The 23,085-nt window shown below is 40.7% G+C and overlaps 1 protein-coding gene across 2 annotated transcripts in view; it reads left to right on the top strand.

Moving 5' to 3' along the window:
* Window positions 1–23,085, top strand: part of NUP188 (nucleoporin 188) — a 42,259-nt gene that overhangs the window by 11,142 nt on the left and 8,032 nt on the right. For both annotated transcript variants that reach the window (XM_065928289.1, XM_065928290.1), the window contains exons 6-29: window positions 192–236; window positions 4,162–4,254; window positions 4,392–4,511; window positions 6,482–6,693; window positions 7,726–7,840; window positions 8,712–8,912; window positions 9,771–9,860; window positions 11,175–11,240; window positions 12,171–12,290; window positions 13,054–13,180; window positions 14,699–14,851; window positions 15,044–15,170; window positions 15,380–15,467; window positions 15,563–15,639; window positions 16,344–16,458; window positions 17,804–17,924; window positions 18,036–18,102; window positions 18,781–18,909; window positions 19,217–19,356; window positions 20,166–20,272; window positions 21,262–21,468; window positions 21,586–21,755; window positions 22,262–22,331; window positions 22,725–22,792. In XM_065928289.1, the coding sequence (XP_065784361.1) occupies window positions 192–236; window positions 4,162–4,254; window positions 4,392–4,511; window positions 6,482–6,693; window positions 7,726–7,840; window positions 8,712–8,912; window positions 9,771–9,860; window positions 11,175–11,240; window positions 12,171–12,290; window positions 13,054–13,180; window positions 14,699–14,851; window positions 15,044–15,170; window positions 15,380–15,467; window positions 15,563–15,639; window positions 16,344–16,458; window positions 17,804–17,924; window positions 18,036–18,102; window positions 18,781–18,909; window positions 19,217–19,356; window positions 20,166–20,272; window positions 21,262–21,468; window positions 21,586–21,755; window positions 22,262–22,331; window positions 22,725–22,792 (2,828 nt within the window). The remainder of the gene's footprint in view (window positions 1–191; window positions 237–4,161; window positions 4,255–4,391; window positions 4,512–6,481; window positions 6,694–7,725; window positions 7,841–8,711; window positions 8,913–9,770; window positions 9,861–11,174; window positions 11,241–12,170; window positions 12,291–13,053; window positions 13,181–14,698; window positions 14,852–15,043; window positions 15,171–15,379; window positions 15,468–15,562; window positions 15,640–16,343; window positions 16,459–17,803; window positions 17,925–18,035; window positions 18,103–18,780; window positions 18,910–19,216; window positions 19,357–20,165; window positions 20,273–21,261; window positions 21,469–21,585; window positions 21,756–22,261; window positions 22,332–22,724; window positions 22,793–23,085) is intronic.

Here is a 23,085-nt window from a genome sequence, read left to right as displayed (position 1 = left end):
GAGAAAACTGAGGCCAGAGAAGGAGGGCGGTGGGGATTTAAGCATAGACTTGGATATACTTAGGTAAAAAACATATCCAGAGATGAATGAGCAGTTTTAATCTTGAAGGATATGGTGAAGATGTTTTCGTTTTTCTTTGTTAATTGATTTTCCTTATAAGATGGCTCTTTGACTGCTCTTTCTTCCTTCAGACGGTGCTGCAAGATGAGAGGCAGAGCCAGGCCTTAATTCTGAAGGTCAGTGCTAGTCACCATTTCCATTCTTTGATGTAAAATTGGGCAACAGCTTCGTCAAGAAGTTCTCTTGAGTTCTCCTGAGCACTGCTGGCTTTGACTTCTTGTTGAGTAAACATTGATGTCGTAATGAAGAAGCTCATTAATTCATTTGTGAAACGAGAGGCTTTCCGCTGGACCCAACTGAAGCCTTTTTCCATAACAGATTGTTCAGCCACTGAGGATGGGAACTGGTCCATGGATATTTTTTCTCTAGGTCTAAATGCAGTAGGACTAATTTGAATTTTTTAATTTATCTCCTCCAACCTCCAAAGTTGTCTTTTCATTTTGTTTATGATTTTCTTTGCTGTGCAAAAGCTTGTGACTTTGCTTAGGTCCTATTTGTTTATTTTTGCTTTCATTTATTCTGTTGCCTTTGGAGACTGATCTAAGTGTTGAAAACATTGCTACGATTTATATCAGAGATTGTTTTGCCTTTCTGTTCTAGGAGTTGTTATGGTATCATGTTTTATATTTAAATCTTTACGGCATTTTGAGTGTATCTTTGTGTGTGGTATGAGGAAGTATCGTAACTTCTAACTTGATTTACGTGTGGCTGTTCAGCTTTCCCAACACCACTTGCTGAAGAGGCTTATGTTTTCTTCGTTGTATATTCTTGCCTCCGTTTTTGAAGATTGACTATAGGTGTGTGGGTTTATTTCTGGGCTCCCTATTCTGTTCCATTGATCGTATGTCAATTTTTGTCCTGATCCCACACTATTTGGTTACTGTAGCTTTGCAGTATTGTCTGAAACTTGGGAACGTTATGCCTCCAGTTTTGTTCTTTTCCTCAAGATTGCTTTGGCAATTCTGGGTCTTTTATGGTTCCATATACATTTTCGTATTATTTGTTTTACTTCTATGAGAAACGTCATGGGTAATTTCTTAGGGATTGCATTAAATCTGTAGGTTGTTTTGGGGTAGTAGTGCTGTTTTAATGGGCTTCCCTGGTCGCTTAGACAGTAAAGAATCCATTTTAACAATATTAACTCTGCCAGTCCAAGAGCATGGAATTTCTTTCCATTTCTTTGAATCATCTTCAATTTCCTTTATCAGTGTTTCATATTTTATAGTTCTCAGCTTATAAGTTTTTCACCTCTTTGGTAAGGTATGTTCCTAAGTATTTTATTTTTTCGTGTGATTTTTTTATTAATTTTTTAGAAAATTTTACATAGAAGTGTAGTTGATTTACAATACTGTGTTAGTTTCAGGTGTACAGCACAGTGATTCAGTTATCAGTTCAGTCGCTCAGTCATATCCGACTCTGTGACCCCGTGGGCTGCAGCACACCAGGCCTCCCTATCCATCACCAACTCCCAGAGTTTACTCAAACTCATGTCCACCGAGTCACTGATGCCATCCAACCGTCTCATCCTCTGTCATCCCCTTCTCCTCCCACCATCAATCTTTCCCAGCCTCAGGGTCTTTTTCAGTGAGTCAGTTCTTCCCATCAAGTGGCCAGAGTATTGAAGTTTCAGCTTTGGCATTAGTCCTTCCATTGAATATTCAGGACTGATTTCTTTTAGGATGGACTGGTTGGATCTCCTTGCAGTCCAAGGGACTCTCAAGAGTCTTCTCCAACACCACAGTTCAAAAGCATCAATTCTTCAACGCTCAGCTTTCTTTATAGACCAACTCTCACATCCATACACGACTACTGGAAAAACCATGGCTTTGACTGGACGGACCTTTGTTGGCAAAGTAATGTCTCTGCTTTTTAATATGCTGTCTAGGTTGGTCATTGCTTTTCTTCCAAGGAACAAGTGTCTTTTAATTTCATGGCTGCCGTCACCATCTGCAATGATGTTGGAGCCCCAAAAAATAAAGTCTGCCACTGTTTCCACTGTATCCCCATCTATTTGCCATAAAGTGATGGGACCAGATGCCGTGATCTTAGTTTTCTGAATGTTGAGCTTTAAGCCAATTTTTCACTCTCCTCTTACACTTTGATCAAGAGGCTCTTTAGTTATTCTTTGCTTTCTTCCATAAGGGTGGTGTCCTCTGCATATCTGAGGTTATTGATATTTCTCCCAGCAATCTTGATTCCAGCTTGTGCTTCATCCAGCCCTACATTTCTCATGATGTACTCTGCATATAAGTTAAATAAGCAGCGTGACAACATACAGCCTTGACGTACTCCTTTTCCTATTTGGAACCAGTCTGTTGTTCCATGTCCAGTTCTAACTGTTGCTTCCTGACCTGCATACAGATTTCTCAATAGGCAGATCAGGTGGCCTGGTATTCCCATCTCTTTCAGAATTTTCCACAGTGTGTTGTGATCCACATAGTCAAAGGCTTTGGCATAGTCAATAAAGCAGAAATAGATGTTTTTCTGGAACTCTCTTGCTTTTTCGATGATCCAGCGGATGTTGGCAATTTGATCTCTGGTTCCTCTGCCTTTTCTAAAACCAACTTGAATATCTGGAGGTTCATGGTTCATGTACTCTTAAAGCCTGATTTGGAGAATTTTGAGTATTACTTTACTAGCGTGTGAGAAGAGTGCAACTGTGTGGTAGTTCGAGCATTCTTTGACATTGCCTTTCTTTGAGATTGGAAGGAAAACTGACCTTTTCCAGTCCTGTGGCCACTGCTGGATTTTCCAAATTTGCTGACATATTGAGTACACAACTTTCACAGCAACATCTTTCAGGATTTGAAATAGCTCAACTGGAATTCCATCATTCCACTAGCTTTGTTTGTAGAGATGCTTCCTAAGGCCCACTTGACTTCTCATTCCAGGATGTCTGGTTCTAGGTGAGTGATCACACCATAGTGATTATGTGAGTTGTGAAGATCTTTTTTGTACAGTTCTTCTGTGTATTCTTGCCACCTCTTCTTAATATCTTCTGCCTCTGTTAGGTCCATACCATTTCTGTCCTTTATTGAGTCCATCTTTGCATGAAATTTTCCCTTGGTATCTCTAATTTTCTTGAAGAGATCTCTCGTCTTTTCCATTCTATTGTTTTCCTCTATTTCTTTGCACTAATCACTGAGGAAGGCTTTCTTATCTCTCCTTGCTGTTCAGTTATATGAATACATATATATCCATTCTTTTTCATGTTCTTTTCCCACATAGGTTATTATAGAATATTGAGTAGAGTTCCCTGTGCTATATAGTAGATCCTTGTTGATTATCTAATGGTTTTAAAAGGGTTTTTTTCTTTTACTTTCCCTGCCTGATAATTTCATTGTTAGTGTAAAGAAATGCAGTCGATTTCTTATGTTAGTCTTGTATCTTGCTACCTTGCTGAATTTATCAGTTCCAGTAGTTTTTGTATGGAATCCTTAGGGTTTTCTGTATATAGGATCATGTCAGATGCATATAATAACAGTTTTACTTCTTCTTTTTCAATTTGGATACCTTTTCTTTTTCTTCTCTGATGGCTATGGCTAGGACTTTCAATCCTGTGTTGACTAGAAATGGTGAGAGTGGGCATAGGGTCTCATTTTAACATAGAATTTGACCATGAATTCTGAAGTAGTTTCCTGTTGAATGAGAACTGAGTACATCAATTGCAAGCAATTAGGACATACACTAGTGATATTTTTATATATGCTTTCATGTATTTGGTCTGTCAGTTTATAGCATTATTTGTTACTTGAATGCTGAACTAAGAAATCATGCTAGAAAACTTATTTTTATTATTAAATAATTCCTTTTATCTTGTACGACTTTACTTGTATCCTAGTTCAAGAAGATCTTTTGCTTTTTTGGCTTAACACTGTGTTTCCATTTCTGTAATTACTTATATAGTTCAAGGAATTATATGTGCAGTTTTTCAGGAACTTCTTTCACATTTTTAAGTGATTTCTTTGTCAGTAAATTTAAAATTGAGTATCTTCTATGCAGAGGTGAGTAACTGATTTTGAATCTTTGGGTTCTTCCCAGATTGCAGATTATTACTATGAAGAAAGAACCTGTATTCTTCGTTGTGTCTTACACCTGCTCACTTACTTCCAAGATGAAAGACACCCCTATAGGGTAAGCCTGTTTAGTCCTGTTGGTTCTCTCTACCCTGTAAAATTTGGTCCTTTTTGATAAGTTATTAATATTTCTGTTCATTTGAATGTTTACCTTTTACTTAAGATGCAAATTACCCTGTTTTGAATTTTTTTAAGGTTGAATATGCCGACTGTGTGGATAAATTGGAAAAGGAGCTAGTTACAAAATATAGACAGCAGTTTGAAGAGCTTTATAAAACTGAAGCACCAACTTGGGAGACACATGGAAACCTCATGGTATGTGGTTATTGGGCCCTCCTGTAACTCTGGAGAAGTGTGTATCTTGGCTTATAGAGCTCCAGGTTAAATTATTTATTTACTTTCTAACTTAAAACATTTATAGATTATCACTCTTTAGAAAAGTTTAAACATGTTATATGAATCAAAACATTGACTTTAACTATGGTACTTAATTTGGACTTTTCTCTTGACTTTGTCAATCTAATTAGTTTATTTTTTTTCCTTACTTGAAATATTCTCTTAATGGTTAATGAAACTCTCAACCCAAGATTTCATCTTCTTTATTATCCTCATCTATTAAGTGTATGACATTAAGTCTGATTGCTTTATCCTAAATCTTAAACCAATCTGCTTTTATAGATTTATAAATTAGAATATAATCTTTTATGTTTTGAAAACAGTACATGTTTATTAAAACAATTCAGCCAAAATATAGACAGTAACTATTTAAAATATTTAATTGAAGAAAATGGCTCACTTACAGGACAAAAGCACAAATTTCTCAGGAATAAGCTTATGACAATCCAGAATTTAAGCGAATAGAACTATAAAATGCTAAAAGGAATATCGTAACCAAACAACCAAATGGAAAGACATGGCGCCACTCTTGAAAATGAAAACTCAGCACTGAGTGTCAGACCTTATTTTAACCTATAAATTTAGTGTGATTCTAGAAAAAGCACTAAGTATTTGCTTTGCCATTTATTTTGGAACTAGACCTATGGTTCTAAAATTTATTTGAAAAATAAAATAAGTAACAGTAGCCAGGAAATTATTTAGAAAGGAAGATTCATTTTATTATAAATAAGACTAAAATAATTTAAAGATGGCATTGGTACATGAGTAAATAGACTGAAGACTAGCACATAGTAAATAGAACGTCTAGTATGGACCAAATACTGATAGGGAATTAGTGTATGGTAAAGGTGACATTTCGAATTAATTGGGAATTAATTACTAATTAATTAGTTATTCAGGTCAATAGTGTTGGAACTACTGGGTGACCATGTGGAGAAAAATAGACTCTATCTCTTTCTCTCATTTCTTCTACCAGAGGAAAATCAGAGATTGATCAATGATTTAAATTTTAAAAATTCAACCATAGATGTACTAGAAGAAACATGGGAGGTGATTTTGTTTTATTTTTGGGGAGTGGAGAAGACTTTTAAAAGTAAAACTCAAAAGCTATTAAAAGATAAGCTCAGCAACATCAAGTCAAAAACTTTTACAAGGCAAAACACCAAAAATAGTGCTGTAAGTAAAGTCAAAAGACAAACTCATAGCACAAAGGGTTCTTAAAATAGAAAGGATGCCTATAAGTCAGTAAGCATAACTGAAGAAAAAACAGGCGAATGATATGAACATATATAAACACTCACATCCAAGGGTTGGGATAATGGGCACTTATATTTTACTGTTTGAATTCGTGTATTTTTTAATGGAAAACATTGTGATAATATCTAAAAATTGAAAAGCACGTATTTCTTGACCTAGTAGTTTCACTTTGAGTTTATTACATAAATGCATTCACACTTAGATGATGAAATGACTAATCTGTAGCATCTCCTAGCTTTATTCAGGTATAATTTGCATTCAGTAAAATTCACTCATTTTGAGTTTTGGCAGTTGTATATAGTTATATGCAGTAACCACCTTCATGATCAATATCCAGAACATTTCTGTCCACCCAGGAAGTTTGCAGTTAGTCTGTGACACCTGGCCCCTAGCAGCCACTAGTCTGAGTGAATGAAAGTGTATGGCGTATTACTGGAAGGAAAGACAAATACCTCCAACAGTGGTTGCCTCTGGGGATAGATTTGGATACCTGGGCAACAGAAATTGTAGGGAGAAGATTTTTTTTAATCTTATTTTTATACATGTATTACCTAATAAAAATAACTTAAGGATTCAAATGTGTTTAAAATCTGACTTCATCTCTCTCCCACTTTTCTTCATTGGTTTTGCAGACTGAGCGCCAGGTGTCTCGCTGGTTTGTTCAGTGCCTTCGGGAGCAGTCCATGCTGCTAGAAATTATTTTCCTGTATTATGCATACTTTGAGATGGCACCTAGTGACCTATTGGTGTTAACCAAGATGTTTAAAGAGCAAGGATTTGGTAGTAGGCAGACTAACAGGCACCTGGTGGATGAGACCATGGATCCTTTTGTGGATCGGATTGGGTAAGTGTGAATGAATTGAGGTCTTAGAACTTACTCAGTATTTAGAGCATCGATATTAGAGTGTTCTTGTGAATGGGTGAGGGGAGGGGCTAGATACAGTTTTCACTTAGTAGCTGGGGAAATAGATGAGTGTACTACCATGTTCCAGGTCATTCAGGGAGAAAAGACTTGGACTGAGAGGAATATCTTTTCTCAAAATAAGTATCGTATTCTATTCTATTTCTTACTGTTTTTAATCTAAGGGTTCATCCTTTCATTCTGCGAAAAATCCGTTGAACAACTTATAGATGAAACACTGTGCACGTGCTAAGAAAACAGTGATAAATGGGACAGGTGTGTTCCCTGCCCTCTTTGAGGTCATAGTGTATATAGCCTTTTAAATTTTATGGAAATGGATATATCCACATTTTGAGCCTATTTCCTCTATGAACAAAAATATACATTTGACCAGTGAGTTGATCTGGGCTAGATATGGTTGTTGGCTGTAGAAACATTTAGTACTGGATCTGTGCTTTGGTGGGCAGAAGCCACATGAGACTATCAAACATTTAAAATATGGCTGGTGGACTTCCCTGGTGGAGCAGTGGTTAGGACTCTATGCTTCCACTGCAGGGGGCACAGGTTTGATCCCTGGTCAGGGAACTAAGATCCTGTGTGCTGCACAATGTGGCCAAAAATAAATAAAATTTAAAGATAAAACTAAAATAATATAAAATAAGACTGGTCTTGGGAATTCCCTTGTGGTCCAGTGGTTAGGATTCCACACTCACACTGCTGAAGACCCGGGTGCAATCCCTGGCTGGCCAAGTAACATTCTGCAAACCATGTGGTACAGCCAAAAAGTAAAATAGGTCTGGTCAAATTGAGATGTGCTGGAAGTGTAAAATACCTACTGAATTTAGAAGTCTTGAATATGAAAAAAGAATGTAAATAACTCAATGTTTTGATGCTGAAGTGTCTCACATTTTACCGTACTCTTTACTGAGGCTCAGAGTAGTGTGTATGACATCATGATACTGGTTTTCTCTCCAGATGCTTCGGTGCCCTTATCCTGGTGGAAGGCGTGGATATTGAATCCTTGCATAAGTGCGCTTTGGATGACAGACGAGAACTGCACCAGTTTGCCCAGGATGGACTTATTTGTCAGGTGAACTTGAAACAGCCTCTTCTTTTTTCAGAATGTTTATATAGTTAATAGTAAGCTTTTAACCACTCAACTGCATTGCCACATATTTCCTTATTGTAGAATTTGTGATTCTACACTGTTAAGTTAATTAAAGGACTTCCCTGGTGGTCCAGTGACTAAAACTCCCAAGCACCCAGGACTAAGGGACCCAGGTTCACTCCCTGGTCAGGGAACTGCACCTGAATCAGCTAAAGTCTCCACATGCTGCAACTAAAGATTCCACTTGCCACAATGAAGATTCAAGGTCCTGTGTGCTGCAGCCAAGTCCCAGCGTGGTCAAATATGTGATAAATACATGATTTTTTTAAAAAAGCAGTTCATTGAATTTGGAATAAATCTGATATTTATTAATTATTTCACAGAGGTGATAGTTCAATCTGTGAGAATGAGTAGAGTTCCTCAAGGAGATGATAGGATAAAAGGGGCCCAAGGATAGAACCTTGGATGTTATCTGCGTTTATGCAGCATGTGAAAGAAGAGGAACAGGGAAGAATATTGAGATAGGATAGTCAGAAAGATAGAAAATGAGAGATCTGAGAAAGTTCTGGAAGAATCAGAGACATTTTCTAGGAGTCTTCATTTGAACATATATTTTATCATCTTAATTTGGCACAACTTAAAATCAAGAGAGAAAATTGTGGGTAAAGGGAAGAATAATTGAGGGGTCTTTTTCATGAAGTGGCTGGGGGCTTAGGGAGAGTAAAATGTTTTAATGGGAGAGAGGGGCCACTCTAGATAGATGGAAGACTTATTAACCGTGGTGAAAGATCCTGTGTGAGACTCTTGACCCTTTCTTTTAAGTGACATGGATGTTGTTTCCTCTTTTCATTAGGATATGGACCGTTTGATGTTGACCTTTGGGGACATTCCGCATCATGCCCCAGTGCTTTTGGCATGGGCCCTCCTCCGTCACACCCTGAATCCAGAAGAGACAAGCAGTGTGGTCCGGAAGATAGGGGGGACAGCCATCCAACTGAATGTCTTTCAGTACTTGACCCGACTGCTCCGCTCACTGGCCAGTGGGGGAAATGACGTGAGCATGCAAGTGGGCAGAGAGCAGGGTGGATGCTCATTGATGACTCATTATTACAGTAATAATGACTGTCAGTGATGGGGATAACGATGATAATTTTGTAACCTTTATAGAGCCTTTACTGTGGTAGACATTGTTCTCAGTATTTTCTGCACAGTGTCTTAGTTCATCCTCAGAACACTTCTGTGTATTGGGAATTATTACCCTGTTTTACATGTTAGGAAATTGAAACTGAGAAGGGATGGTGTTTGCCCACAGAAACAATGAGTTGGCAGTTGGTGGATCCATCTTGAACCTACTTTGACCCTTTGCCATTGTGTTATGCTGTGCCACTAAGTATCTGTTACAACTTTGGTCACAGTGACTGGATAAATCTTTGGAGAGGGCTTACTCATTCAACTGTAATGGGATGAATTAGAAATTCTTTTTGAGTCTTGTGTTGGGGCTTAGTTTGAGTGGCATGGTTTAGTCAGCTTGTTTTGACATAATGAAGCCTTAGCCAAATTGTTGGCACTGGTTGATTTATCTCAGTGACATTTGAGGCAGCTGCTTCATTCATACCAACACATAGAAGCTTTATCGTTTTTGTAGGCTGGAGGTGGTTTTCTTCCCTATGAAAACTTTGATCATTTTGAAAAGGGTTCCCTTTTGATGTTCTTGACTGTGTTGTAATGTGTATAGCTCCTGCTTTCTCCTTTCTCCCTTTGTCTTCCTGATTTTGGGACTAAATTAGGAAAATTGTGATGCCTCAAGTTCTCTTCTTATTTGTTTAGAGAGACTACATTAATGTGATGGGATTACGCCGAACATAGAGGAGAGTGTTGTTACTCAGAATTACCCCTGACTCCTTTGTTACAGTGTACCACCAGTACTGCCTGCATGTGTGTCTATGGACTCCTTTCTTTTGTCCTGACCTCACTGGAGCTACACACCCTAGGCAATCAGCAGGTCAGTGTCTGGCTTTCATGAGATTGTCTGCACTGCCCAGCTTGCAGTCTTTTTCCTAAAATACTCCTTTGGAGCTGATACAACACAGACCCATACACTTCAAGTATAATTTGCTGTTTATTGCTGTTTTTCACTTACTGTATTATATATTAATGATTAAAAAGTCAAAGTTCTGACAGAAAGAAAAAACTGTAAACCCACCACACAGGATAACCTATGTTAACATTTTTATATATTCCCTTCCAAATGTAGAAATAGAATAGTTCTTTAGAAATGGAATCACAGTTTATATACTGTTCTACAACCTAATTTTTTACTCTGTAATGCATTTGTCCCAAACATCCATGAATGCTAATGTTCTTGTGCAATATTTTTAAAAAATGAAATATTTTAAAGATACACTGAAGGAGATAGATTTGTATAATGAACCCTCATACTCGATCACCAGCTTCCAAATTATCAATGCACAGCTGATTATAAGCATTTCTGCCCCTTCCCTCCTTGGTTACTTTTTTTTAGGAGGATAATTACTTTACAATATTGTGGTTTCTGCCACACAGCAACATGAATCAGCCATAGGTATACATATATCCCTTCCCTCTAGAACCTCCCTCCTACCTCCTTGGTTATTTTGAAGCAAATCCCAGATTGTATTTACTTAATACGAATATTTTAGTAAAGCTTCACAACCTTTATCATATCTAGAGAAACGTATCTTCAAATAAGGTAGGACTCAAATTTCTAGTTGTACATGTCATAAGTTTATCATAAGTTTGTATTAGGATCTAAATAAATTAGATCCGTATATTATTGGTTGATAAGTATGTCAGATTTCTTTTAGCCTGTAGCTGTGCTGTTAACTATGGTAGCCACAAACCACATCATCGTCTCCATCCATTAGTTCCCTAGAGCAGCATCCCAGACTTTTATGGCACCAGGGACCGCTTTTGTAGAAGATAATTTCCCCACGGACAGAGTGGATGGGAGGATGGTTCAGTTAAGCTGGGCCTAGTAGTACCTCACGTTTACATACAGTGTAAGATTTGCAGTTTGTTTCCCCATACATGATCTCATTTAATCCTTAGGACAACATTGTGAAGCAGGTAATATTTTCACCCTGTTAGAATTTGAAGTTCAGAAAGGTTAATTTGCTTACCATTTTACAATTCCTTACTTTTTAGTCCCAGAATTCTTTTTGACATACTATATGAAGGTATTATTCATGTTTTTATTTTAATAGAATGCAGCTAAAAAAAAAAAAAAGGCTAGTTTAACCAGGAAAAATAAACCATTTTCTTCTTCCCTCCTCAACAGGATGTAATTGACACAGCTTGTGAAGTCCTGGCAGACCCTTCTCTCCCAGAACTGTTCTGGGGAACAGTAAGTATGTCAGAGGGAGTCATGCTGTTCTGTAGCAGAATTTGTTTTAGTTCTTATACCAAGCTTTTAAGTCTGTTTCCTCATGTAATCTCTACAAAAATTGATAAATTAGATAATATCATCACAATTTTGTGTGTGGGGAAATGTGGTGCTCAGAGATGTGAAGTTACTTTCCCGAGCTATCACTACCGCTAGATAGGATCAAGATGTAGTTCTGGAAAAAAAAAAAAGATGTAGTTGATTTGAGTCTCTAGTCCACATGATTAACCTGTGTCCTCTCTCCTACCCACCAAGTCTTTTTTTCACATCAAGAGTCTCAGGCACCAGTAGTGCTATAACTCCTGAACATACCATTGGGTGATTGTAACTGTCTTAGAAATTTTCGGAGTACTGTTATAGGTTAGGGTAAGGATTCAGCTTTGGAGAGAACAATTTCTCACTGGTATTTAGTCTTAGCATTGACAGCAGCCTCAAGCCTTAAGGCCCAGGTGATGAGTAAATCTTGTTTTTCTTTGAACTATGGCCTAAATGATTTGCCTGTGTATTATACCTTTTTTCTCCTGAGGTGGTGGGAAACAAAATGCAGATTAGGATGTGGTGCTCACGTGTGGTGCTAACTGCTGACAGGCTGTGGGTGCTTTTCATATCAGTGGAAGCAGATCATGTAAGCCAAGTAGTGTTTTCCTGTGGTGAGGATGCCTAGCAGAGGTCAGTGGAGGCAGCAGTAGTCTCTCTTCAGGGTCTCGGTCAGTCAGTTGTTGAAGCCTTTTTCATTGGATATTTAACATGGAAGTTTTAAATTATTAGAGAAATGCCATCTACCTAAAGAAAAGGATTAATTTTGCATTTTCTTATGGTTGCTGGGCAATTCAGAGATGTGTTAATTTCTGGATAACATGAAGGTCAGTGACTTCTTCCCTTCTGTCATAGGAACCAACCTCTGGTCTTGGGATCATTCTGGACAGTGTATGTGGAATGTTTCCCCATCTCCTTTCCCCTCTCCTGCAATTGCTTCGAGCCCTTGTATCAGGGAAATCTACTGCTAAGAAGGTAGGTTGTTCAGTTAGATGCCTAAATAGAATGGGAGATATTTTTTAGAAATCCTTTTTGCTTTTCATGTTGGAGTTCCACTGCCATGGCAAGCATTAGCCTGCAGTTAAATGAATAATGCCAAAGATAGTCCCTCAGTTCTATAAAATTAAATTTTCTTAAGTACCTTTTGTAGATAATGTGGGAGTAAGACAAAATGTGAAGTTCCTTAATATCTAGTTTGAAGAATAATGGATATAAGAATTAAGTAGTAAAGCTAGGTGGGCTTCCCTGGTGGCTCAGCAGTAAAAAATCTGCCTGCCAGTGCAGGGGATTGGGTTTGATCCCTGGGTCACGAAGATCCCCTGGAGAAGGAAATGGCAACCCTCTCTAGTATTCTTGCCTGGGAAATCCCATGGACAGAGGAACCTGGTGGACTATAGTCCATGAGGTCGCAAAGAACTGGACACAGCGTAGTGACTAAATAAGAACCATAAAGCCAGGTGCTATGTAATTCATGTCATCTGAGTGGTGAAGACCGTACTGTTCAGGAGACACAGCTATCTGTGGAATGAGAGGGGCCTTGAGTTAGGTGTTAAAGAGTAAAAAGGGTTTGACTTCACAAGGAGTGCTAAGGCAAGTCTCAGAAGAGTCCTCGGGATGGCTTTGTAGGAAGTTTAAGAGTCAGCACATACGCAGTCTGGCAGAAAAGCAGATGGGAGGCCTCTTAAATGTCCCTCAGTAAATGTGTAGCTCTTTGGTTTTTTTTCCTGTGTTTTGGCAGGTGTATAGTTTTTTGGATAAGATGTCTTTCTACAATGAACTCTATAAGCACAAGCCCCATGATGTGATCTCCCATGAAGATGGAACTCTTTGGCGGAGGCAAACACCCAAACTCCTTTACCCTCTAGGTGAGAGAGACAGACGACCCTGGCTCAGTAGCCTCTTACACGGCGTCTGTGTTGACCTTACTGCCATTTTAATATTTCATGGCACGTGCCTTTAAAGTGAATCCTCTCCTCCACTGTGCTTGTTGATTTGCTGATAAATTATTGGTTTCTTACTGTTTTGCATCATTTGATTGTTTTATTTCAAAAATAATGCTTATTCATTATAACAAGGGAAACAATGCAGAGCTACATTTTAAAAAGTTCAAATCTCTCTTCAGACCTGTCTCTATCAGGTAATTAGTGTTAAGAGTTTGGTGTGTGTCCTTTTACACATTTCTGTATTCTCTCACAGATTCATTCTGCAAATTGATTTTATTACATGTAGATCTGACTCGTTTTTAATAACTGTATAATTATTCTTGATGTTTCATATTTCTTTATCTTTGACCTTTTAGAGGACATTTAGGCTATGTCAGGTTTTTGCCACTACAAACAGTGCTTCTCTGGGGACATATACCTTTATATCCTGGTGCTTTTACTTTTTAGTACATAGTATCCCTAAAGTGGGATTGCTGGGTGAAAGGGTATATGCAATAAAAATTTTAAATACATGTCCACTGACAGATGAAATGGATTTTCTAAAATGCAGTATATGTAGGTAAGACACCAAGTTTTCTTACGAGCCAAAATTTGGAATATTATTCAGCCTTAAAGAGAAAAGGAATTCTGACATGTGCTATATATAACATGGGTGAACCTTGAAAACATGATACTAAATGAAGTAGAAGAGTCCAGAAAGGATAAATACTGTATGATTTAATGCATACGAGGTACTTAGAGTAGTTAGATTTATAGTGACAGAACATAGAATGGTGGTTGACAGGGGCTGGGGGCTGGGATAATGGAGATTACAGGTTAATGGGTACAGAATTTCAGATTTGCATGATAAAAACAGGTCTTTGAGTTGATGGTAGTGAAGGTAACCATGTGAATGAAGGTAATGCCACTGGCCTGACAACTTAGAAATGGTTAAAATGGTAAATTTTATGTATTTTATTTTACCACAACTTGAGAAAAATTGTAGAAAATTTTTGAATGGATTGTGTTGAATTAAGTTGTAGAAAAACAGCAATTTCCTTTCCTGCTGGCAGAGTGTGAGAGTAGCCTCTTAATAGTTGTAAGCTCTTGTATATTCCACGTGCTCAAGGAATAAAATGTGGAAGGCACAGCCTTACTCTTCTAGTGTCTGCATCCTTAGTGACTTACCTGGTGACCCAGGCACCTGCTGTCCTGTAAGGTGGTCTTCCTATAGTCATCATGTGAGCGGAGAAGCACTCTGCACTCGATTGCTTTTCAGACATATGGGAAGACTCACTTCCCCTATGACAGTGAGAGTTTTTGTTTTTGTTTCTTTTTAATGCAAAAAGCTATAACAATAGTGGGTACTAAGAAGAGAGTCTACATCTCTGTGGGATTAGACATTGCCGTCTGTCATGTGAATCTCCTCTTCCTATTAGATAATTTCTCTTTCTTCTTTAGGGGGTCAGACCAACCTTCGCATACCTCAAGGCACTGTGGGCCAAGTGATGCTGGATGATAGGGCCTACCTGGTGCGCTGGGAGTACTCGTATAGCAGCTGGACCCTCTTCACCTGCGAGATTGAAATGCTGCTGCATGTCGTCTCCACTGCAGGTGAGCTCAGCTCGGAGAGCAATCACTGTGGGAAGAAAAACGGACATGGTTAGAGCATTTGGAAGACAGAGACTTTCAAGATAAGATTCAGAACCTTCCAGGTTGTGATTAGCATAATTTATCTGGGTCTCAGAGACTATTCAGTGATCTTAAAGGAGTTGTTTTCATTGAGATCACAACTTTTCCCCCCAGATGTGATTCAGCATTGCCAGCGGGTCAAACCCATCATCGACCTCGTCCATAAGGTCATCAGTACAGACCTGTCGATAGCAGACTGCCTCCTGCCCATCACGTCCCGCATCTACATGCTGCTGCAAAGGTCAGTATCTGGTCCCTCCCACTGGGTCAGAGGCTGCACGCAGCCCACGGTGGGAAGCCCTGGTGTGATGTCTGTCTACCGCCGAGGGATTTCCTGTCTTCATTCCCTGCTGCCAGGAGGGACCTGGGGAGAGAGGACTGAAAAATGTTTGTAATGGAACAAGTCATTTTATTCATTTTACTGAGTACAGTGCGTTGTTCTCCAACCAGGTTAACGACAGTGATCTCCCCGCCTGTGGATGTCATTGCTTCTTGTGTCAATTGCTTGACCGTTTTGGCTGCCCGGAACCCAGCAAAGGTGAGACACAGTCTTCCTAACAGCCAAAAAATGTCACGCGTGGCGTATACCTGAAGACCCACCGCAGACACTAGACTCTTCTTTTCCCTCCCCAGGTCTGGACTGATCTTCTTCACACAGGCTTCTTGCCTTTCGTGGCTCACCAGGTCTCCAACATGAGTCAGATGATCAGGTGAGCCAGGTCTTGGGGTAGAGTGTGTTCCCGGGGAGTGTCACTTGAATTTCAGATCCCAGCTATCTTCATTGGTTTTAAAGGTGCTTCTCTGTGCCTGTGTATTCTGCTGCTTGCCTTTTCAGTCCTCTGACCAGAAATGAGTCAGGATGAGGCGAAGGAGGTGATGGGACTTGGGGCACAGAGGCTCTTTCCTTAGGCGAGCACTGATGGCTCACAGTCTTTAAAGCTGAGGGAGAGAGGTATTTCTCACCCAACAGCAACCACCTTAGGTATGTGGAAGTTAACTTTCTAGTCTAGAGAATCCAGGGGTGTCTGAATCCAGAGGCTCAACTTCCCCTTTTTAAGCAGAGGTCACTCTACTTTTCTGTGTTTCATGGCCATGCAAGCTTGCTGATGGACCAGTTATTAGTACACAGGCTCCATCTTACTACCTGAGCATTCTCTCCTTGCTCTCTCTTGCTTATAAGGCAAACATGCTTGCTTCATGTTTATTTATTTGATTTTTCACTTTAGAGATTGTATATCAGTAAAGCCCTTAATGCTTCCCCTGGTTAATAAGTAGCCTTTGCAGAGCTTTTCCATTTTATGCCCAAGTCATTGAGACAATAACAGAAATTATTATAGTTTATTGAAATTGAGATTACAGTTTATTGAAAGTCTCCCATCGTTTTTTTCCCCTTTGTTCCTCTGTTTTTTCCCAGTGCTGAGGGGATGAATGCTGGTGGGTATGGAAACCTCTTGATGAATAGTGAACAGCCCCAGGGCGAGTATGGGGTCACTATTGCCTTTCTGCGCTTGATCACCACTCTTGTCAAGGTAAAATCTCATCAGATAGAAGCATCTGAAATAGTTTTCCTATATTCCTGCTACTGTAGTCATTTATTGGCAGGTGTTTAACAGTTGTCCTGAAGTTACAGTGATAGCAGTCTCTGTGTCCTGACTATTGTGTGCCTGACTTTATAGTAGATGCTTCATCTTTGTTAACTTATTTAATAATCAGAGTCCATACAGCATAATGCAGTGACTTCATAACGTTATTTCTGACAAAGCCCAGGGTAATATGTATACATTTCATCATGTCCCAGTATTTACATCATATGTTTACCTCTAAAGTGGAGTTGGGGCTTCCCGCATCGCTTAGTCAGTAAAGAATCTGCCTGCGATGCAGAAAACCCAGGTTTGATTCCTGGGTTGGGAAGATCCCCTGGAGAAGTGAACGGCAACCCACTCCAGTATTCTTGCCTGGAGAATCCCATGGACAGAGGAGCCTAGCAGGCTAGTCTATGGGGTCACAAGAATCGGAAACGACCGAGCGACTAAGCACACAGAAAGTGCACAGTGTGATACAACTTGTGCAAGGTGCGTTCTGATGTTTTCTAACAAGCTGATCTCACAGTCCAGTAATGAATCACAGCTCTGGTTGAAAAATACTTGTTGTAGCATGGATTTGGGGGTCAAAATTAGGTTTACCTTTCAGGTTGACCACTGAATAGCTGTATGACCTTGGACAAGCATTAAATTTCTTAGCACCTCTCTGAACTGCTGTGATAAATGATCTCTACCTCACGGAGTTGAGAGCGCCCCACATGAAGAATGCTCAGCATGTGTGCTGCTTGCAAGAATCAGTCAATGAATGCTTAAATAGAAACGGTTCTGTGTAGAGATAGGGAAGTAGATATGTTTATATAAAGAAATCTCACCTTTAAGGGAGCTGATGGTAACAAGTAATATTAGGACAAAGAATTTTGAATATCAGATCTCCTTTCTGATATTTGAGGGATGGGATAGAATTTAGAGGGTGGTTGGTGATCATGACAGTAAACCTGGATTTTTCCATTGTCAACAATCTTGTATCCTCTGTGTTTAAGATGGACCTCTCTCCTGCTCAGGTTTAGCCTTCATCTTTCTCTTTCTTGTAAGTGCCTTTTATGATACTGTCACATTGTCTTTTTAGTCCCTTTCTCTATTCTAGGGAAGCCTATGACTTGGATTCAGTTGAACTAGAGTATTCTGATGTTTGTTGTTTTTCGCCCCCCCCTGCCCCGCCCCAGCCAAGGTTTGCCCAGATTTCTGTTGGATCTGTGGTCTTGGAGTCAAATCTCTAGTGATAAAGTGACTTATCCTTAATTGGCATATGCCCTCAAGGCAAGGTTTCTTATAGGGGCAGCTTGGTAGTACCCAGAGCCAAGGGCTGGTGCCTTGTGTCATGTTTGTGCTGAAGGAGATGCTGCCAAGTTACCACAAGTGGCGCTACAACTCTCATGGTGTGAGAGAACAGATTGGTAAGGAGAACGTGGGCAGCAAAGATGGGAGGCTCCCTGGATGTCTTTCCTTCTTGGGATAAGGGTCATTACACGAGGTGACACCACTCCTGTGTCTTTTCTGGAGTCCAGGTTGCCTGATCCTGGAGCTGATTCATTCAATACTGAACCTGTGCCATGAGACAGACCTGCACAGCAGGTAGGAGGGGGCAGATTTCTAGCCCTTGGTACTTTGAGATGCTGCCACTTGGCAAGGGAAGACTCGGACTTCTGCTATGCACAGCTGGCTCGTTCTTCCAGAGAACTCAGTTTGGTTGGGCCCAGAGTTCAGTGCTCTTGGGGTTCTGATTTGCCTTCCACCTGCCTGTTTCTCCTTTATCCCTCTAAAGAGAGAAGAGCAAATGAAGTGGAAACAAGGTTGTTTCCAGTGAAATTATACACATGCTTTTTATGATCTTTACAAAAGCTGTGTATGTTCATAGAAAAATAGGGCAAGATGCCCTTCATAAACCTATTTCCCAGAGATGGCTATTAACAAGTTAACATGTATCTTCTAGGTTTTTTTTCCTCTGCTTGTACTTAATCTTCTGTAACTGTATTTCCATGCCACTACATACAGATCTGTCTTGTTTTAGTGGTTCCATACATTCCACTCTATGGATTAATGGTGATTCGTTTCAGTAAGCATTTTCATTAATCGACGGATATTTAGATGGTTTCTCAGGGTCTGTTTAAAGAAAGGAATCAGAGTGGCTTCCTTTGGCAGAGAGCTGATTTGATTCACTGATGTCCATTTGGTTAGATTAGGACAATATCTTTTACTTCTAGTAATAAATTTGATGGCTCCGTGGTAACTCGGAATGTGTCTGTCTTCCAGTCACACCCCCAGCCTGCAGTCTCTCTGCATCTGTAGCTTGGCCTACACGGAAGCAGGACAGACAGTGATCAATATCATGGGCATCGGTGTGGACACCATCGACATGGTCATGGCTGCTCAGCCCCGCAGGTAGGCCTTCCTGTCCATTTTCCCCCATGTATCTTTATCGTGCCTGCATGTTGTAAAAACTGGAGTTTAAGAAAGACAATCTTGTTCTTCCTAGGATGTAGCCTTTGTATAACCTACTAGCTGCTGTGTAGACTGGCACATAGCAAAGGGAGTTGATTGTGCCTCCTCTCTCTTAGTTTGGACCGGGGCCTCTAAAAGAAGCTGTTGAACTCTGGGATTGTTGTTGGAATCTAATTCATGAGAGCACATGTGTTGCGAATGAAGTCATGTTGTCTGAATCAACTTTGGTTTCCATTTGGCATCCTAGCGATGGGGCAGAGGGCCAGGGCCAGGGCCAGCTGCTGATCAAGACAGTGAAACTGGCATTCTCTGTCACCAACAATGTCATCCGGCTGAAACCACCTTCTAATGTGGTGTCTCCTCTGGAACAGGCTCTTACACAGCATGGTATGTATTTTTCTTCTAATCAGCAGCATTTCTGCCCATAAATACATACTGCAGGCTGTGTTTTAGGTCAGCAGTATTTTCTGATGAACTCTTTGAGGAAATTTGGTAATGATCTCCAGCTGATTAGAAATAAGACTGTATCATACTTCATGTCTGCCTCCTAGTGGTGATAGAATAATAGTAAAGAATACATGTTCAGAGTATCTCGGTTAAAATTCTGGCTCCAACCAGCTTTGACCTTGGGCACCTTATTTTAACAACCGTGCCTCAGATTTCTTGTCTATAAAATGGGGATAGTCGCAGCATCTACCTTGTAAGATCATAATGAACTTTCAATTACTACCTGTAAAACTTGGTACCTAGTTAGTGTTGACTGTTATTACTCTTTGGCTTTAAACTACTCATTTAATCTCTTTGGGACCCAGTTTCCTCATTTTCAAGTAGGCATTTGGACAACATCTATGACCTTTTTCTAGCTATATCATTTGGGGATTTTTATGATTTTTTGCATTTAATGCCATGTTATATATAATTTGATGTCTTTTTTCTAACCTGTTTGTTAAAAGACTATTTTTTAAAAAATATCTAATTCTGCTCGTAATGTATTGGATTGAGCTATTTACCCCCAATCCTGCCTGTCTCCTTGGCTACCGAAGAAAGAGAATGACAGGGCCACCTGCATTGCTTGGGCCCTCCAAGTAGTCGAGAGTAAATTCCTTCATGTATGTGAGCTTTCTGAACAGAAACCTCTCCTAAGATCTTGAATTCAGCAAACTTTGGTGTCTGAACTATTTCCTGTACTTCTTCAGGTGCCCATGGGAACAACCTTATCGCTGTTCTTGCCAAATACATCTATCATAAACACGACCCAGCTCTGCCTCGTCTTGCCATCCAGCTGCTAAAACGTCTGGCCACGGTAGGATCCCACCTAATAAGTCAAAGCCCCAGAAAACTGACTTTGTGCTTGAGAACAGTCTTTCTTCTAAGAGATGTAACTGCCTTGGACTTTTAAAGTGATGTAGCCATAGACATACACTCACCCACACACACTTTTTTTTTCCTGATTATAAAAGACATACATACTCATTTAAAAATATTTATTTAAATGTTACAGATAAACTTTTACAGAAAATTAAGGTCTCCTCTAATATTTCCTTATTCTAAGAATTCCTGTGAACAGATTGGTACGCATTGCTCCAGCTTTCTTGTTATCCATGCTTATATATTAAAGGATGTTTAGTGTGCGCTTTTGTTCTTTTCAAAAGCAGAATTCCATGACACATACTGTTTTGTGACTAGCTTTCTTCACTTAACACCATATCCTGCAGCCTTGCCATGTGGGCACATTGGGATCCACCTCATTCTCTGATGCTTGTATGGTATGCCATAGCATGGATGGGTCCTAATTTATTTAGGCTATTTCTGTCTTACTGTTAAATTGTGCTGTAGTGAACATTCCTATCTACAGAACTCTGTAAACTTTTGTTTACAATTCCTAAAAATTAGTTAGATGTTAATGAACATTTAAATTTTTATTAGATATTTTGAAATTAGCCTCCAGAAAGGATGTAACAGTTTATACTCCTCAAACCTAAGTCTTGTATCCTTGCCGCAGTGACTTCACCAGTTTTTAAACTTTGCTAATCTAATAGGCAAATCAGTGTTATCTTTTTAAAAAAATCTTTACGTTTATTTAACCGTAAGAGAGGTTACTCATCTTTTTATATTGATTACTATTTTCTCTGGGAATCATGGGACATCTTTTGCTGTAGTTTGGTGTGATGTCCCTTTCCGCCAGACCTGTCCATCTGGATGTTGCCCTCTCTGGCAATTCCCAAGAGTTCTTCAGCCTGTTGCGGTTTTTCTGGAGGTGGAACTCTACCTGTGTGTCCTGGTCTCCCCCAGGTGGCCCCCATGTCAGTGTATGCCTGCTTGGGCAGTGATGCAGCTGCCATCCGAGACGCCTTCCTGACCCGACTGCAGAGCAAGATTGAGGATATGCGCATCAAAGTCATGATTCTGGAATTCCTCACGGTTGCCGTAGAGACGCAGCCAGGCCTCATTGAACTATTTCTTAATCTGGAGGTGAAGGATGGCAGCGATGGCTCCAAGGTGAGCCTGCACCTTGGTTGAAGCTGGGAGATGGCCCTCTGGGAGGTGGGTGCTGGACTCCGTGGGTCTGGCTGTGGGCGGAAGCTGTGGGCCTGAGCTCTCACTGTCCCTCTGCAGGAATTTAGCCTCGGGGTGTGGAGCTGTCTCCACGCGGTGCTGGAGCTGATCGGTTCCCAGCAGCAGGACCGCTATTGGTGCCCCCCGCTGCTGCACCGGGCGGCCATCGCCTTTTTGCACGCCCTGTGGCAGGACCGGCGGGACAGTGCCATGCTGGTCCTCAGAACCAAGTGAGTCTGACTCCAGAAGTTACTTCGTCTCCGGAGTGCATGTCCTTATCTGTAAGATGAGGGGCCAGTCATTCTGGGAGGTTGGTTGTGAGAGGTCTTACTTAAAAGTGCTTCATGCTTGCATCATTGTGTGGGAGTTATTCTCTTTTTAAAACTGACCCAGCAGGTGTAATCTTTACTCTGATGTGTTTACCTTAGAGTTCCCACCTTTCAAGTTCCCGCTTTCTGCCAACCCCCAAAGCCCCTGTTCACAAGGAACAGTAGAGTCAGACGAGGGCGACTTGCTTGAGCCGTTTAACTGAATGGAACACGCTTTACTCTGGGTCCCCGTTGTGCCGTGGAACCCCTTTCTGTGGATGTATTATGATAGGAGCAGGTGACCTGTGCCGCAGGTGTCAGGGTTGGAACTGGGAAACTGCAGAGGTGACCACCAGGGGGAGGTGGAAAGAGGAGGAAATGGGCTGTGTGAGAGAAAGTGTGATTTCTGACATGTATTTTCTTTTCAGACCCAAGTTTTGGGAGAATCTAACGAGTCCGCTATTTGGTACACTTTCTCCTCCCTCCGAAACATCTGAGGTGAGTGGTGAAAGGAGGGACAGTGGCGGAGAGGCCCTAGGAGTGAAGGCTGGGCTGAGACTGGGCTGTGGAAAATGTCTACCCCCATCTGACTAAACGACCAGCACGTTTTCTTCACCTGAAACTTCTTTCTCAGAGAAGCATCTGTCTCCTCTCCTTTGAGGTCTTGCTTTTGGGAAGGAGGGTGGCATGCCCTGCTCTCTTGGTGGCGCTCTGGTCCCCACTCACTTGGAGACACTGTGGACCTGACACTTGTGCTCTTGCAAGTTAGATGCCCACTCGCTAGGGAACCGGCTTTCTTGTTTGCTAGTGCTGGTCCCTGCTCTGTCCCACATGGGAGGGAGGGGCCCCAGGGGAGAGGTTCTCACGACTCTGTGCTCTCCCCCTCCACAGCCCAGCATCCTGGAAACCTGTGCCCTAATCATGAAGATAATTTGCTTGGAGATATACTATGTAGTTAAGTGAGTCTTTTCCCCTTTTGAGACTTTAATCAGAGGTTTGTGGCGGGGGGACACAGGGCGTGGCTGTATGATCCTAGGCAGAGGAGAGAGCTGGTTTGGAGCCATTTCTGGAGGGCCACCGATCTATGTCCCTGGCCAGTCCATTGATGGCATTTATGATTGTCAGAAAGAGTGATTGTCAAGCAAACTCCTTGTGCTCGGGATTTTATGGAGAAGGAACCCTGGAAAAGGCCTCAGTCTAACCCATTATGTTGAGCAAGAAGTGTGAGCCCCACACACTGGAGCTGATCCGG

Source organism: Muntiacus reevesi, chromosome 3, assembly GCF_963930625.1.
Source record: "Muntiacus reevesi chromosome 3, mMunRee1.1, whole genome shotgun sequence".
Classification (NCBI taxonomy): Eukaryota; Metazoa; Chordata; class Mammalia; order Artiodactyla; family Cervidae; genus Muntiacus; species Muntiacus reevesi.
This window is presented reverse-complemented; position numbering and strand designations above follow the sequence as displayed.